At 38.2% G+C, this 16,943-nt stretch overlaps 1 protein-coding gene across 2 annotated transcripts; it reads left to right on the forward strand.

Moving 5' to 3' along the window:
• Positions 1-2,000: 2,000 nt before the first annotated feature.
• Positions 2,001-9,778, forward strand: LOC121328179 (protein Hikeshi). 2 transcript variants are annotated; one of them, XM_041272736.1, is made up of 5 exons: positions 2,001-2,039; positions 3,355-3,592; positions 6,390-6,541; positions 6,907-7,025; positions 9,497-9,778. In XM_041272736.1, the coding sequence occupies exons 2-5, from the start codon at positions 3,442-3,444 to the stop codon at positions 9,549-9,551; spliced, it is 477 nt and encodes a 158-aa protein (XP_041128670.1). In that variant the 5' UTR covers positions 2,001-2,039; positions 3,355-3,441; the 3' UTR covers positions 9,552-9,778. The 2 variants fall into 2 exon arrangements, with proteins under 2 accessions (XP_041128670.1, XP_041128669.1); XM_041272735.1 differs by lacking the exon at positions 2,001-2,039 and adding an exon at positions 2,046-2,259.
• The last annotated feature ends 7,165 nt before the right edge of the window (positions 9,779-16,943 follow it).

Genomic DNA, 16,943 nt, shown 5'->3' on the forward strand with positions numbered 1-16,943 from the left:
AGGTCCGCTAGCTGCTTGAGCGGCTGTGAAGAGCAGGGGACGACATTAATAGAGGAATCCCCCCTATCCACCCCCTGGAGGACCCGTCCCTGCAGCTTGCCTGGTGGTAGGGAGACCCTGCTAACCCGGGGGGACAGAAAGTTGCCCGGACCTGGAAAAGAAAAAGGTCAAGACAGGTCCCATCCATTGAACCGACCTCCATTAGGCGTGAGCCCTGAAGTGAGGGCTCGGCATACGCTGAATGCCCGTAGGAACTGGAGGAAAACGGGAAGAGGGTTAGGATAAGAAAAAGGGGTATAGATTAGAGCCTTGCTGAGGCTAAAGCGCACAAGCTGTGAAAGAACAAGTGTGTCCGGGGGTCCCCTCTCCTACAAGGAACCTGGGCGGCGTAGCCACGCCTGGCCGGGGAAGTGAGACTCACTCCCCCCCAAGAGGGAGCCCTGTGCGGACAATGCAGTGAAGGAATTAGCGGAGGAGGATGTAAGGATGTAAAATGAAAGACGAGCAGGAAGCAGTGCACAGCTTAAATACACTAGAGAGAGCTTGACAGATGAGCCATTAAAAGAAGTTCAGATGACAGGGAACAGGCTGAGTCGTCCTGCAGGTTAGTGTCTTCTACATCACCCCCTGAACTACGCTAAAGGTTACATTAAATTTAAAATTGTCATTTTTACTATTAAATTCTTAATAAAGCCAACTTTTGTTTCTATAAGTCAGTTAGTTTTCAATGTTGTCATAACATTTGTTAATTGTTATGTTTCTTATTGTTATTTGTTATGAAATTATTATAATTCTACTGAGACGAGAAATCATACAGTTGTATGCTTATTTCTGAACATTTGTATGTGATCTACATTATAGTTTAAATACATTTATGGCTGGGGGATTCTCTTTTTTTCTTCTCATTACATTGGTGGTTATAATATATACAGTAGATTACATTATTATTTTGTTTATTACAGTAGATTACCAGCAGTGAAACAGTAAAGACAGGGAGACAGACCAGAGAGAAAGAGAGAAAAGACAGAGTAGACCTCAAATAGCCATCCACCCAGTCTGTCCTGCTGTGTGACGCCCTGTGATCAGAGAAAGGGAGGGAGAATAATACGTCTTCAGCTAACCGCCCACCAAGGGAGCCCTTTCCACGCTAACACCATCAACCTGTGAGCTGCTCTGTGACCCTTATATACACAAGTGTGCCGTACAGTTGGGTTCAGCCACATCTCAAACTCACTAATTCTCCACTCGCGCTCCTGCCTTCCCTGAGAAAAAATATTGGAAACTTATTGACTGAATTTAAACATCAGAGAATCTTGTTCCAAATTGCACATATTGTCAATGAAGACCACAGTGGCATACTTTTTCGATAGCCTATAAAGGTTTTTATCGAGTATCTTTGAGGTCGTCTCGCAGCTGAACTGCAGCCTAACCCCTATAAACTGTTCATGTATTATGTACTGAACATAAGAACATAAGAAATTCGGCCATTCGGCCCATCTTGCTCGTTTGGTTGTTAGTAGCTTATTGATCCCAAAATCTTCTTGAAGGATCCCAGGGTGTCAGCTTCAACAACATTACTGGGGAGTTGATTCCAGACCCTCACAATTCTCTGTGGTCAGATGTGAGCGGTATACGTTGTGGAAACTTGCCAGGCCATTTAGCAAATACAGCAATTTAATAAAATGTATTTTTGTATTTCATGGTGGAGATTTCCCATTCGTCAGACCCAACAACCAGACTGTCATCACATCAATGAAAAATAAATGTATATCAATAAATTGCGTCTTTTCTTATAGACTGAGATTTCCAGCTACATAGCCACGTAATTAAATTAAATTCGAGAATTATATCACGTACTAGTACTGTCCCAACATAACTGTTTGCACAGAAAGCAATACAAACCGTTCGGCTGATGTGCATTCAATATGTTCCGCTTACTCTGAAGGCTGTATTTTGTTTCCTGGGTTACCGTGAGTTGAGAGTTGATTTCCTGCGTTTGAATAATTGACTCACGATCTGGAAGGTTCTGCGCTCTCCGGGTAAGCAATGAACAATAACACGTAGTACGGGGACAATGCTGTCTGCAACCACGCTGTATATATAGTAATAGTAACCAGTGGTATGAGATACTCTGTGGAGAGTGTAATGTTAAAAAACGCAACAGAACCTCGGAATGTGCTAATACCTTTTATAAACCGCGAGTAATCAAGAATCTGCGACTTTAAAGAAATGTTTGGTTGTTTAGTGGCGGGTAGATTGGTAAGTGAAGTTGTCACAATGTTGAGTTTCCAGTTTTTCGTTTATACTTATTTGGTGAAACAACATTTAAGCTTTAGTTTATTAAATGGCAACTAAATCCATTCCTTCTTTGGTGGGATATGTAAGATGACTGCCTGTGTACACCAGCACTAACCCACTGCTGTGTTCGTGTTTAGAATTTTGAGGCTTGTTAAATTTAAATCATTAAAAAAAAATAAAGTCGGTGATAAAACATTTTGTAAGATGTAGATAGCATTCTGCAATTTCTGCTATGGTACGGTCACAGTTGTTTTTGTATTTACACCCTTCCGCATTCAGCGACATTCACTCATTACTATCAGTTTTCTATTAGTTATCAATGACGTTCTTAAAATTCATAGAGATATACCAGTCCACAAAAATCCTGATATTCATAGGTGCTGACTAATGTGACCAGTGTGACTTTCCATACTAGATTTAGTCTTGCCATTAATTTTGTTTTGACTGACTTCAGTACAAGCTTTAAATTATCAAATTATACTGGATAGTTTAAAATGTCATTTTTTTGTTTGTTTTTACAGACTAGCTGTAGGTGCACTAAATAATCGTATCATATGCATGCAAATGGGGATTACATTTTTAATTTGTTCCATATTTTTTATATAAGTTGTGAACATAGTTTAAAATGATACATTAAAGTACAGTGTACAGCATTACTATATATGTGTGTGTGTATATATCTATATATATATATATATATATATATCTATATATATATATATATATATATCTATATATATATATATCTATCTATCTATATATATATATATATATATATATATATATATATATATATATATATATATATAATTAATTAATTAATTTGTGGTTATGTCCTGGTTATGCAGAATGTGTGCAAGTCATTTGATCTTGTTTCCAAGACCTAAAGTTGAGTAATTGAGTCTGTAAATGTGATTTGGGTCTGATAAATAATACCTAAAATGTAATATCATGAATAAATATGATATTATACCCTCATTCAGCTAGATGCTTTACCTCTGAACCACACTCCATACCACAGACTTGCCTGACTTGTCAGGATCATGTTTGTTTTAGGTGCAGACAGATGTGCAGCAAGTTGCAGAGGACAAGTTTGTGTTCAACCTCCCTGACTACGAGACTGTTAACCATGTGGTGGTGTTCATGCTGGGGACTGTGCCTTTCCCTAGTGGGATGGGAGGAGCGGTGTACTTCTCTTACCCTGACCCCAGCGGGCTGCCAGTGTGGCAGCTCTTAGGATTCATCACCAATGAAAAACCCAGCGCAATCTTCAAAATTACAGGCTTGAAGTCAGGTAAACAGGACACACCTCAATTAAGCCAAGCATGTGTGTGGTGGGAGTAACTACAGAAGATTGATAATTTTTCTTCTATACCAATCTTCAATTTTATATCAGTTTTTTTACACATTCTCAAACACACACAATGTATAATTTCATACACTGAAAATGCTACAATACGTACTATACATACTGTACTTACATACCTGTTAGGCTCAAAGCAGGAATGATCAAAGTTGGACCTTTCAGTCCTGGTCATTGTTCTAACTCTGTTTTAAATTGTTTAACTGAACCAGTTAAACCACCATACAGATCCACAAGTAGTACATTATTTCATTCCAGGACTGATTGGACACCCCTAGCCACCACAGTGATTTAGTGGCAAACAGATTTAAAGGAGAAAAAGCTTGTAGGGGCACAATTAATCATTCATAAATATTAAACACCCAGTAGAGCTGAATTTAGAAATGCTGCAAGAAACTTAATAAATTCAATGACAGACAAAATAAATTGTCTTCAGTTTCTTAAATGAAAACTACCTTTGGGGTATGTAAACAAATTAGTAGGGATGTGCATGACAAATATTTTGACCATCGATAATTCCACAGCTGTCTGGTCGACTAATGGAATAGTCGCCCCCTCCCCCCGCCGCCTTCCATTCAAAATGAGACGTACATTAAATGCGAAATAATGCAATGTGACAATTATTGCAATTGCAATAAATTCTGAACTTTATTTTAAAATACTTCCTATTAGGAGACGTACAGAAATGCCATAATAACAGCAGCAATAACATAAGCATATCTGTCAACTCTCACGAATCTCGTGTGAGACTGCCTTAACATTAGCGTCCTTGTGTCAGTAATGTTTTCCGGTCATAATAGCGAAATGGAAAGTGCATTAGACTAAATAGCTAGCTAATTTATACAATCCACTTAACTAAACGATTTACTTTTCCCACGTTATCAAACTATTCTCAACATATAGACTACCGGTCTACGTTAAATCAAATCAGAAACATATCTGTGTGTTCCAGTTCCAGTGAATAAAAAATAAACAGCCTATATAGGCAATAGCTTGCTATGTATGTAGCTAGCTTAATGTTAATAAAAATGAATGAACAAAAAGCACTAGCTTTCCATGGAAACAAAACAAAAAATCCTAACAGGAACTTTAGGAATAATTAGGCTGGCATTGTCCATTATTATTATCATGTTCACTTATTCTTGTTTTAAAAAATCAGCATGCCCACATGGTCTGGGAGAAGACGAGTGCGCAGTCTGTTGACTATCAGGCCCACAGCCGAGAAAACTCTCAGCTGGTACAGAGGTTGCTGGGAAGCACAGGTAGGCTTTCGCAAGCCGTGATAATTTCCTGTACCTGCTTTCATTCACCTTCCACCACGCCAGAGGGTCTTCATAGGGAGGAATGCACTCATCTTGTGTGTACTTTTCCAGTTCCGTTTGCAGAGAGGTTGTGGCATCTCTGTAGTACTCATCTCAGAATAAAGTAGCCACAGCAGAATCCTTGTCAGAGCGTTGTTGCTTTGCGGGTGGTCCACTTGCCTCTGATGTACCTGGTTCCTTTTCTGCGATATCAGTGTTCTCCGGGAGACTTGAAAGTAATTCCCCAACTTTGACTGCATTCCTTAACGCATCCTCTGTAAACTTCAGGTGTTTGTGTCTGGGGTCTAAAAATGAAGCGATGAGCGCCACCTTCTGCGCTGTTTCGCTGTCTTCGGGTGCCAAACTGCGCTTAAGTGACTCGGACACAGTTGTTTTAAACTGAGACTTTTATGGACTCTCCTGTGTTAGAAATCAGATGCTTGGACAGCAGAGTGGACATGATGGTACATCATAGAGATCAATAATCGACTTGCCACACGAAGCAGTTGTAGCACATTTCAAGGAGTGTAACACTGGCAGTAGCTCCTCGATAACGTCCCAACTGTCGTCAGCCAGGTCAAGTGTGCGGGCATCTGAAAGGTTTGTGTACACCCTGTCAGACTGCGACAGCTGCCCATCTCTGTTTCTGTAAGCGCTCAAACATAACATAAACAGAAGGGTGTTTGGCTTTTAGGTGGGTTAACATGCCAGTTGTAGATTTGTGGTAGTTTAATTTCACTGCACATATTTTACACTTAACAGTTTTTTCATTTACTTTGTCAAAGTATTTCCATGCAGAACTTTACTGTGAGGAAGCCATTGTTAGCCGAGGTACGTTCTAGTTTATCCAATCGCAGACAAGAAATAACAAATCCCGCCCTCCAGTCAGTCTTCATTACTGCTACAGAGAGAGCCAATCAGCAGTACAGGCTTTAACTCTTTTCGGACGTAAAGCACAGGTCAGTCATTTTTTGTCTGGAAAAAGCCGAAAAAACCTTCCACTGGCAGAATGAAATCGAAAAAGGGCGTTTCTCAAGGCCCCATGCATTACAGAGATAACACTGACATAACAATATAGGTAGCTGCTTCTGCATCCAGGGCTCAAAGAATATCACAGACATTTGCAGAGCTTTTTGAGATGTTATAATAATAATATCATGACTTGGATCGCATTACTGAGGAGTTCGGTGATAAAACAAGTGATCAGGCGAGGATTTATCAGTATGCAGGTCTATAAAGAGGTATGTGAAAAATACAGCGAACAAGGGGTGGGGCTTGGCTGTAGATACAGTACTGAGTGTTTTTTTTTTTTGCGATTCAATGCCTTTTAAACCTGTTTTACTCTGAAAAAAATATTTTAAACAGCGCGTGTAAAAATAGTGATGTGGTTGAAGTGCTGACAGACTCTTGTTCTGATCTCGCTGCAGGGGAAGGAGGCCAGCATCCCTTTGGAATGATGAGCATTCCACAGACTCCCTCTGTTGCTCAGGTGGGCGTGTCCATTGAACCGCTGGAACAGCTGGTGCAGCAGACCCCAGTGGCCAGTGCTACTGTATCCACCGTTGACTCTTTCACACAGGTAATTAAAGGCAACAAAACGGGAAGGAAAAGTTACAGTGATATCACAATATCAAAATTTAGGGATAGGGTCAGAATTTTACACCAAAACTATATTTTTTCTATGCTAGTCATTAGCGCATGAATAACATGATCATATAGGCTCATGTTTATAAACATATACTAAAACTGTATTTAGTGGCTCTGGTCTTGAAATCATTTAACTACTGTATTTCTAGGAGGTAAGGCATTTAATTTCTAACCTACAGTATGAAGCATGTAGGTATGGATATAGGGACTGAAAAAATCATTCCTTTCTTTACACATCTTTAATCTCTTTGTTGTAGCTGGTCTGAACTAATCCTGTCACTCTTCCTTTACTTGTAGTTCACACAGAAGATGATGGACAGCTTGTATAATTTTTCTTCGTCGTTTGCAGTGACGCAAGCTCAGATGACTCCCAATCCTTCTGAGATGTTCATCCCTGCCAGTGTTATTTTGAAATGGTAAAGAGTGAAGCCCTTTCACGGAATCACATCGTTTATACCATTTTCACACAAAAATACAGCTACTGTGCCGTCTCTGAAACGTTTTAACGAGTGTAAAATACCCTTTCACACAGCATGAAATTGCTCAATCTGTGCTGGTGTTATACCGTCATAACCCTTTCACACAGCCATAGAGATCGCGCAAGTACAACTTTCAAACCTGTCAGTCAACAGATTGTTCTCGTGCAATCTGAAACACTGACAAGACCTAACACGTGCACGCAGTGCTTAATTTGTAAAGAGATGCTGCGGCGCAAGCAATGCCAATAATACCAACCCTGAGAAGCGCGTATTCAAAATCATAACATGTTTATTTGAAAGAGTATTGTACAAACTTATGTTTAGATGTTTACAATCACTTATTCTACATCATATACAAAGTAGTAGTGCGTGCAGAGAAATGAATTAAAGGCAACCGCAAGTCAAATAATAAAATTAAAAAAAAAGATTGTGTATATGTTTTGTTATGGTTTTGCATGAAGTGGTTTAAAAAAAAAAAAAAAAAAAAAAAAAAATAACAAATTAAAAGGCATTCGGAGGCACTCCAGAAGGACGACATTGATGGGGAAAAAAACGCACCCCAACACGAAGATTGGTTTGATCCACGGTTTGCACTGTTACTGATGTGTATGCAACAGAAGCCACTGGTAGATTACAAAAACGATTAATTAAACTTAGGCTAGGTAGTTGTTAACTTAATATGTTTTTATTCTCTCAATTTAAATTATATTCATTGAAAAAGGCAAGAGAACCAGATCATTATTAATTTTATTGTTTTGGTTTAATATAATATAGCAGGCTAATGTTCCTATTGAAGTAGGCTACAATATATTTTTTTCATTAAAAAGTTGCCGTTCTTCGTTGAAATTAATGTTTAGCTTTCATATTTTGTTGTGAACTACTCTTTTAATCAAACTAAGTAGTGTAAGAAGTTGCTTGTATCATTGTTGACGTTTTCCAAATCAAGTATGCTTATTGGATTAAAAAAACGACAGTAGAGTTGCAGCCAATGCCATCTTACTTAAAGGCACTCAAGCTGAAATCGTAAAGTAATTGAAAGTAGGCTAGAAAATGGCAGCTGTCTCTCTTTAGCACGCATGCAAGAATTTGCAGACTTAATCCAACTGTGTTGAGATTTAAAAAAGAAAGCATTTTATGAGATTTAACTAGAGGTACCGGCACTCAGACTCTGCACGCCCAGAGGTTCCGGGGCTGTGCCCCGGCACAAATTAAGCACTGCATGCACGCCTCTTACCTACCTATGCTGTAGTGGTGTGGCATGTTGGCTTTGAAACCACACCCACTGTAGGTCTTCAGTGGCGGTATAGCCTTTCACCCAGGCAGTTATGACGGTTCAGTGCCGTCGAGGTGGTTCAGAGATGGCATAAAATATGACTGTTCTGTGGCGGTATAGGCAATTCACACAGTCCTATAAGCCGCTTCAGTGGTGGTTCTGTACCATCATAACTACTCTGTGTGAAAGCATGATACTGTACCAGTTCAGTAGCCAAGAAGCTAACTATTCCCAGGCTAAATAAATTGACAGGCTCGCGCAAATTCATTGTGTAAAGGGGCCATTTGAGTTACTAAGCATCAACACACTGTATAGGATGATCAGATAATAAAGTATAACCCCCTTTTAAAATCTTGGCCAATACTTTGCACAGTGATGGTTGTGTTTTGAATTAGTATTAGAGATCTGTGATGCCACCACTGCTTGCTATGTAATTAAATCAGGTCATATAGTTTCTAATGATCTATAGTTAATTGCCTTGGGACCCACCAGAAAATGGAAATTGTTGTTACTAATTACATGTATAAAATGTACTAGTGTTACCAAATAGACCATGGAGTGTATTCAAGTGATTTAAACAGTAATGGGTATAAATTTATCTGTCATTAAATCATTAAAATAGGACGCCCTGGTGTTTCACACGCCTCTTACATTCTTCACATCATTGTTGGCGCAACATCAACGCTATACGTGACATTTCTGAACTACTAAACTCTTTCTGTGAGTTGTCTTAAGCAGCGTGGGGTGCACTGTATGACCATGCACTGTTTTGCAGTACAGTGGTTGTCCGCAAATATTTGCAGGATGGTGTAAAAAGACTGACCTAATAGGAAGATGCTGAAATGAGATGTCTTTCAGAGTTGCAGTTATGATTTATTAATTATCCTTTAAAAAAAACATGAATAAATATAATTATATATATTTTTAAAGATTAAATCTTACCAAACCCTAGAAAATTGCTTTACCCAGCAATAAGCATCAGAATTTGGGGATATCTGTCTGTCTGCATGTCATACTTTTTCATGCACATACAGTGGATACACAGTAGGTCTTGGGGAATGTTCTCTGTACAAAGTAGCGAGAAATCTGTGTTACTGATGCATGTTTTTTTTTTTGTTGTTTTTTTTTTGCCCAGGTATGAAAACTTTCAGAGAAGAATGGTCCAGAATCCTAATTTTTGGAAATCATAAAATCTCCTCCATAACCACGAAGAATGTGAAACAACTTTGTGTATTTAAATCCTGTTTTCCCATTTCACTAGGCTGGATTTATAACACACCTGCCTCTGGTAACACTCAGCATCTGAGTTCATAGGGATTTTAGTTTTCAAGAAAAAACAATTATGTCATTGATGCCAAAAAAGTGATTTATATATTTTTTTTTGTTTGATAGACAAATAAATTTGGATTAAACATTCTGTATGCTTCTTTGGTGCTTAAAAGACAGATCTATTGGATGTGCATGTGAAATGAGTTCTCAATTATAATAGAGTCTCTAAACCATCAGACACTTCACCAACGAAGCTATTTGCTGACAAATAGGTGGTATGGAGATTGCACTGCTTGTTCACCTCAAATGGTGCTCCTGGGGAACAGGCTAGAGACACTATCCTGTTCTAGAGAGGAGGAGGAGAACGTGTGTGAAAATGCTATACAGGATTTGTGGATAGACGGGTTCTTTCATGCAGGCAGTTACAGTGTCAAGAACACTACAAACCCTAAGTGAGTGGTAGAAAGAATGCCCTACTTAGTCCCATTTGAACTATTTCTGTGTGTTAATCCTTTAACACTGCTGAGTATAGTTGCCCCTGATATTTAAAAGATGAATTAATGTGGTGTCCATACCTCAGTGAGTATGTCACACTTATTGTATTATACTTTAAACACCTACAAATAGGTTTGTTATCACATGAATCTGGTGGAAATACGGAAGTGCCTGCTGGCCTGTCCACATATATTTTCACTTCTGTATAAACGTTCGAAAGTGATCATTACATGTGAAAAAACTCCCGAGATTGATGGAGTTATTTCAATAACTGTCTTTATAGGGTTTAATTGTTTAAAAGCTGAAATATAATATAATCTCTTATTCAAATATCTTCATTCTTGGGGATGTAATGTATTACCAGTGCGTCTTTTATACATATCAAATCTTAGCGTTACATATTTAAGAAGGTCGACCCATGTTCAAAACAGCTACATAGTGGCAAGCAGGTAATTTTATCAAGGGGATGAGAAGCTTAAATACCTGCAATTAAAACTTACTTTAGGGAATGTAAACAAGCAGGGATGAAAGTTTACCCAGCTCACTTTGGTGGGAGATGAAAGGTAACCTGGATAAGCTCATTCATTTGTACAGCTGTCACAGACTGTTGGATTGAATGACTGCATTTTCAGAACCGGTAGTTGTGTTGTTTAGGGTTGGTGTAACCGATTGAGTTGAAGTGACAGTCTCACTTGACATTGAAATGAGAACATCAAATACTGTGAAAAACAGTTGTAAACATTAAAACAAACACATTAATTAAACTGGAATTTCAGTTCTTTGATAATTAATCTGACTATACATGTATAAAAGGCTTACTCAAATGTTTACAGCTCTGCTAAGACTGCTTAAGTCATGCCTAATAAAGGGGAAACCTGCAGTTTTCTTTATGCACAAAGTGTACAGTATTTTATTAACTTTACAAAGCCACCTTAATGCAGTCATCTAGTGGTTATATTTCTATATTGACAATATTTAAAAATGCATCACAGTTTAGGGACCCCCAAATAAATAAACTGGCCAGTAGACTTACTATACATTATACTATACAATTTAACTTAGTTTTTACATATATGTTGGTAAAGCTGTAACAGACATTTATACCTGTTTGTCTAACTACATTTCTAAGTTTATTTCATTACATAAAAAATAAACTAATTTCATTATCTAGAATATATATATATATATACTCTATATATATATATATATAATATACTCATATCTATATAATATATATATATATATCCGTAGCCTACTACAGATAAACTACGACTTGCATCCTCCTCGACTATTAGTTATTAGGCCAAACCTGAATTTGTCAAACTGTCTTATGATTCATGAAACCATTCCACCAATTTCAGAAAAACTAGTGCTTAATATGTATAAAATGTTTAAACTTATAATGTTACCATTCCACACGTTCTGTTTAGTAGGGAAGAAATAAAGTGTGTCGGTGTATATGGGCGTAGAGGAGGAGGCGGAAGCGGCGGCGGCGGCGGCGGCGGCGACTCTATTATGACCTCGCCCATGGTAACAGTGAAATGTTTCATGTTGCTTCCCTGGAGAAACTTGACGGTGAGTAATCCTTGTAGTAGACAGACTTTCAAACAGAATATAGCACATTGTGGGCATATGGTAGAAAGCCCTAAAAAAGCAAATTAATGCAGATGTAGAATATTTACACAACATCCCCGATATAATTTTTCTTTTTCTTTTTTTTAATTAATTTTTTTGTTCAGTTTGTACTAACTTTGCGACTATAGTCCCTTGAATACTCTCTGACCCTTTTTAAGGTTTTGAGAAAGATCTTAAATCCCATTCAAATTCCCTGGTATTTTGTACTTAGCGCTACGACAAGTAACTTGACAACAAAAACAAACGTATAATGATAGAAACAAGTCATTCCCAGAGACAAATAACAACAATGGAACATATAAATTTGGTACCTTTTACCTTGTATATTATTTATAATAACATACATATACAGCACACACATATATATATATATATATATATATATATATATATATATAGATATATATATAATATATATATATATAGTGTCATTCAATTTCAAGTGAACATTATATATTCTCTGAAAGGCTTTCCAATCTTTTGCATTTTGAGTATTGTGGGTGCAATGTTTTGTTTAGTTACCAGGCAGAGCATCGACCCCCAACCCAATTCTCACAATCATTATTGAATAATTTATTTACACAATTATATTTTCAAGTCGTTAATATATTTCGGGTTAATGTATGAATTTCACTTGTAGGGTGTATTAAGGCCGATCTAGTTACTATGTTAGGTGTTTAGGTGTGTGTGTGTGTGTGTGTGTGTGTGTATATATATATATATATATATATATATATATATATATATATATATATATATATATATATACAGCTCTGGAAAAAATTATATATACACAGCTCTGGAAAAAATTAAGAGACCACTGCAAAATTATCAGTTTCTCTGGTTTTACTATTTATAGGTATGTGTTTGGGTAAAATGAACATTTTGGTTTTATCCTATAAACTACTGGCAACATTTCTCCCAAATTCCAAATAAAAATATTGTCATTTAGAGCATTTATTTGCAGAAAATGACAACTGGTCAAAATAACAAAAAAGATGCAGTGTTGTCAGACCTCGAATAATGCAAAGAAAATAAGTTCAGATTCATTTTTAAATAACACAATACTAATGTTTTAACTTAGGAGGAGTTCAGAAATCAATATTTGGTGGAATAACCCTGATTTTCAAGCACAGCTTTCATGCGTCTTGGTATGCTCTCCACCAGTCTTTCACATTGATGCTGGGTGACTTTATGCCACTCCTGGCGCAAAAATTCAAGCAGCTCGGCTTTTTTTGATGACTTGTGACCATCCATCTTCCTCTTGATCACATTCCAGAGGTTTTCAATGAGGTTCAGGTCTGGAGATTGGGCTGGCCATGACAGGGTCTTGATCTGGTGGTCCTCCATCCACACCTTGATTGACCTGGCTGTGTGGCATGGAGCATTGTCCTGCTGGAAAAACCAATCCTCAGAGATGGGGAACGTTGTCAGAGCAGAAGGAAGCAAGTTTTCTTCCAGGACAACCTTGTACTTGGCTTGATTCATGCCAAAGCTGCCCGATTCCAGCCTTGCTGAAGGACCCCCAGCTCATCACCGATCCTCCACCACATTTCACAGTGGGTGCGAGACACTGTGGCTTGTAGGCCTCTCCAGGTCTCCATCTAACCATTAGATGACCAGGTGTTGGGCAAAGCTGAAAACTGGACTCATCTGGGGGTGCTTCAGCAAGGCTGGAATCGGGCAGATTTGTCTTTGTGAAGGACGCATGAATCAAGCCAAGCCACTGTATATGTTTAACTGCTGTACATGCTTTCCTGTCTGTAAAATGCACATTATTTATTTACTTTTTTATTAAGACTATAGAACTCCCTCCCAAAAAAAAAAAAGGGAAATTAAACATGAAACAGGAAGTCACTTTTAGTTGACAAGCTATAGAAATGTAAGTTTTCTACCATAACACCTTTGAACTATACAAATAATCCAAACCCCTCTTTTTATATTTATATCCACACCCAGGGAAAACCTGGTGAGTTGCTGATAAATGAAAAGAACTTCAGTGCATGTGATTAGTCTTAGGGAATAGACACTAAAGTCTGGATCCCATATCTGTTCCCTGGTTGGACGCCAGTGGACAGTGTTTGTTTTACCTCTGCAGCAAAGTGGCTGCCCCCAGGTTTGAGAGCAGCTAGTATTTCCAGGTTAGTTGTGATTAGCTGGTGTGTGTCAGCCATGGCTCTGACATCATGGCATGGGATTATATCCCCACTGTGAACCAACACTCTACGTAGGTGTGAAATGGAAGCAAGCCTTTTATGAGTGTTTAGGTATACTCTGGATAATCTACAGTGTACCAACCTCCATCTAACATAGGCCCCATATTGTTTATTTGCACAGAAATGCTTCACGTCCTTTCTGAAAAAACAAAAACATTGGACAGTACAGTGGATCAGAGGGTTACATTTAAGCATGAGGGGGATCAAGATTTGAATAAACACAGTTTACATACATCAGCAGTTTTTAAGAATTTGGCTTCTAGCATCTGTTCAGTTTATACAAACGCTGTTCTGTGTAATCAGAACAGGAAGGGGCGTAATTGACAAGATGCCTCAGTGGGTGCTTTCCCTGGACTGTGCAGTACTGCTGGCTCATTGGGTGCTAAATTAAGGACTTGGATTTGCACTCAAATCCACTAGCCTATACTCATTGGACATTTCTTTATTCTTCTCAGAATTACATGCTGGTCACAAGAGAAAACAATAAGAGTGCAGCCTACAACTTGGGAGTCTCTGAAGCGATCAAAGCCAGTAAAACTGCAAAATCCACATTCAGTGTAAGGTCAAATGTTTTCACTCACAATATTAGTTGACCTGGTGAAATATAGTAAATCCTGCATATATTGGGATTGTTCATTTAATGATCATTGTTTACATTCAAATATGAGCTTCAGATCATTTTTTTTTTTTTTAACATCAAGAAGAAAATGTATGAGAGCCTCCCAGCTTCCATTTGTCATCTTGTAGTATTCATGTACAGTATATCAGGAGAGTTGTTAGATTTCCAATACGTTTCTTGGCATAACTAATAATGATATTGATGTGGCACTGAGGATGTGGGCAATCAGATGTGGTTAGACCAAGCAGAAAGAAATCTGAAATTCTTTATGTTATTCTAGAGAATAATCTCTAGAAATGTCTGAAATAATTTCCCCCCAAATTGTGCTTATCTTGGGAACAATTACAAAAGTCATGAAAGAGTTTTTCAGAGTGCACTCATTCTGATCAATCTGGTGAAATGGAGAGGTGATACAGCTCTGTTCAGAGTGCAGTCATTCTGATCAATCTGGTGAAATGGAGGGGTGATACAGCTCTGTTCAGAGTGCACTCATTCTGAACAGTGTGGTGAAATGGAGGGGTGATACAGCTCTGGGGTGTTTCTGTGGTTTTACTACACTGTGTTGCACATTGCTATGTTGTGTTCTAAAAGTGTTTATTAGAAGGTGAAACACAGTAACAAAGTCTTAATGAGGGAAAATGTGCTAAACCTTCCTTTGTGTTTCTTTTGGTCTAGTAGCCCAAACAGAACAGCATTCAAGGAATAAAGCTTAAAAAAAATTTGAACTACCAAAAGGCATTGGATGCTCAGGTAATAATATCTATTTGAATGTTACTGCTAAAGACCCAGGGGCTTGCTTTCTTAAAAAAAAAATCTAACACCCTTCCCAGTTGTACAATCATCTTGTTCAGTTTAATTCCTGAGTGGCTCTTCACACAGGATGTACTGTAATCACATACAACTTGAGAAACATAGGTAGGGATGGCCAAATAGGCCCAGCCAGTCTTGGTCTCATTCCAACCCTGTTCTAAATGGTCAAATTGAACCAATTAAACCTCCACCCAGATTATTTCATTTTACCTGTTAATCCTGGGGTTGACTGGACCTCCCTGCGTTAAGGCAATGTACAATATATAATTTGTGGTCACTATTGCTGTTCAATAACAATGCCATCTAGAAAACAGTTGAAGGTATACAGGTCAGTGAATACGGTGTATGTTAAAATAAAGTATATTAAGTCTGTGATTTGTGAATAATACATTTAAAGTCAGTATATCAGATTAGCGGTCTGACTGAAGTTAGGGATCCTGTTTCATTTAGTTAGCGCTCCAAAACAGGAGCTAGGATTTATTTTAGTTTTGCATTGCTTCTTAAAAGAAGCAGCTTCCCACTGGAAAAGGGACACAGCGGAACAAATAAACACACAGGTGCCGTCCTGTTTGAACCCATCCTCTGTTGTTGAGAGTGCTTTAGCCATCAAAAACAGTTGGAACCCAAGTCATACTCTAAGTAAAAAAGCTTTGTCACAATTTGTAGTTATGAAAACTTTTTATTACATTATATTAATAAATGTATTTCTTTAAGTGTTACTTTGGAATTGTGTAATATTGTAATTACCTAATTATTGAATTGATTGTAGCTTGAAATGTTTTTTGTTTTGTTGACGAATCAGTCTTCTGTGGCTTCGTAGCACATTTTTAATCAACAATATGTCTGTCCTGTACTCCCTTTCTCTTCAAAGCCACCCAGCCACTTTTAGTTAGAAGATTTGTAAAATGAGTCGATCAAAAGATCAGAGGGTGGAGTCACAGAAATGTTTAATAATCATTTTTACAGCATCTTAAACTGTTTCACGGGCCACTAATTGAGATTCTGGATCGCAGCTTCAGTGTAGTTACAGCACAGTTAATCAGTAATGGACAAATTGCTCCGTAACAGGAAACTGGACTGGTTTGACCATTGTGACTATTAATGTATTCTGCACTAAATGGTCATTTCTCCCTACTGTTAGGCTAAAGTTTACTTATGCTGAAAACGACAAAAAGAGGCCCACAGGAGGGGTCTGCTTTCTTGTACCCTGAAAGCTGGTTTGGGGCTTAGGTAGAAAGTATCAGAATAAGCTGTGATTCGGTAGTGTCTTGGCTTCCTTGCTCCCTATCCTGCAACTCTTCCCTGCCCCTAGGGCTTTCTGTAGGTGAAGACAAGAGCTCATGGTTTGCCCTCTATTGAGCCAAACTCGGAGGAAGCTCAAGAAGCTGCTGGAGCAGAGGCGACGTGCCCACAAGCTTTACCGGTACCAGCTGAAGGGGTCTGCCAAGAAGAGGAGGGATGCCCTGCTTAACTGCACTGTGGAGCAGAAGAGCAGGGTATGCTTGAGAGAAACAGGATGGAGTAAGTGAACCATTGGA

This window comes from Polyodon spathula, chromosome 15 (genome assembly GCF_017654505.1).
Source record: "Polyodon spathula isolate WHYD16114869_AA chromosome 15, ASM1765450v1, whole genome shotgun sequence".
NCBI lineage: Eukaryota > Metazoa > Chordata > Actinopteri > Acipenseriformes > Polyodontidae > Polyodon > Polyodon spathula.

Bases quoted from the DNA above. Each gene is read 5' to 3' on its own strand.
- LOC121328179 (XM_041272735.1), top strand. From the start codon at position 2,230: ATGTTTGGTTGTTTAGTGGCGGGTAGATTG. The intron at 6,542-6,906 runs GTAATTAAAGGC...CTTTACTTGTAG, and splicing joins CCGTTGACTCTTTCACACAG to TTCACACAGAAGATGATGGA. The intron at 7,026-9,496 runs GTAAAGAGTGAA...TTTTTTGCCCAG, and splicing joins GCCAGTGTTATTTTGAAATG to GTATGAAAACTTTCAGAGAA.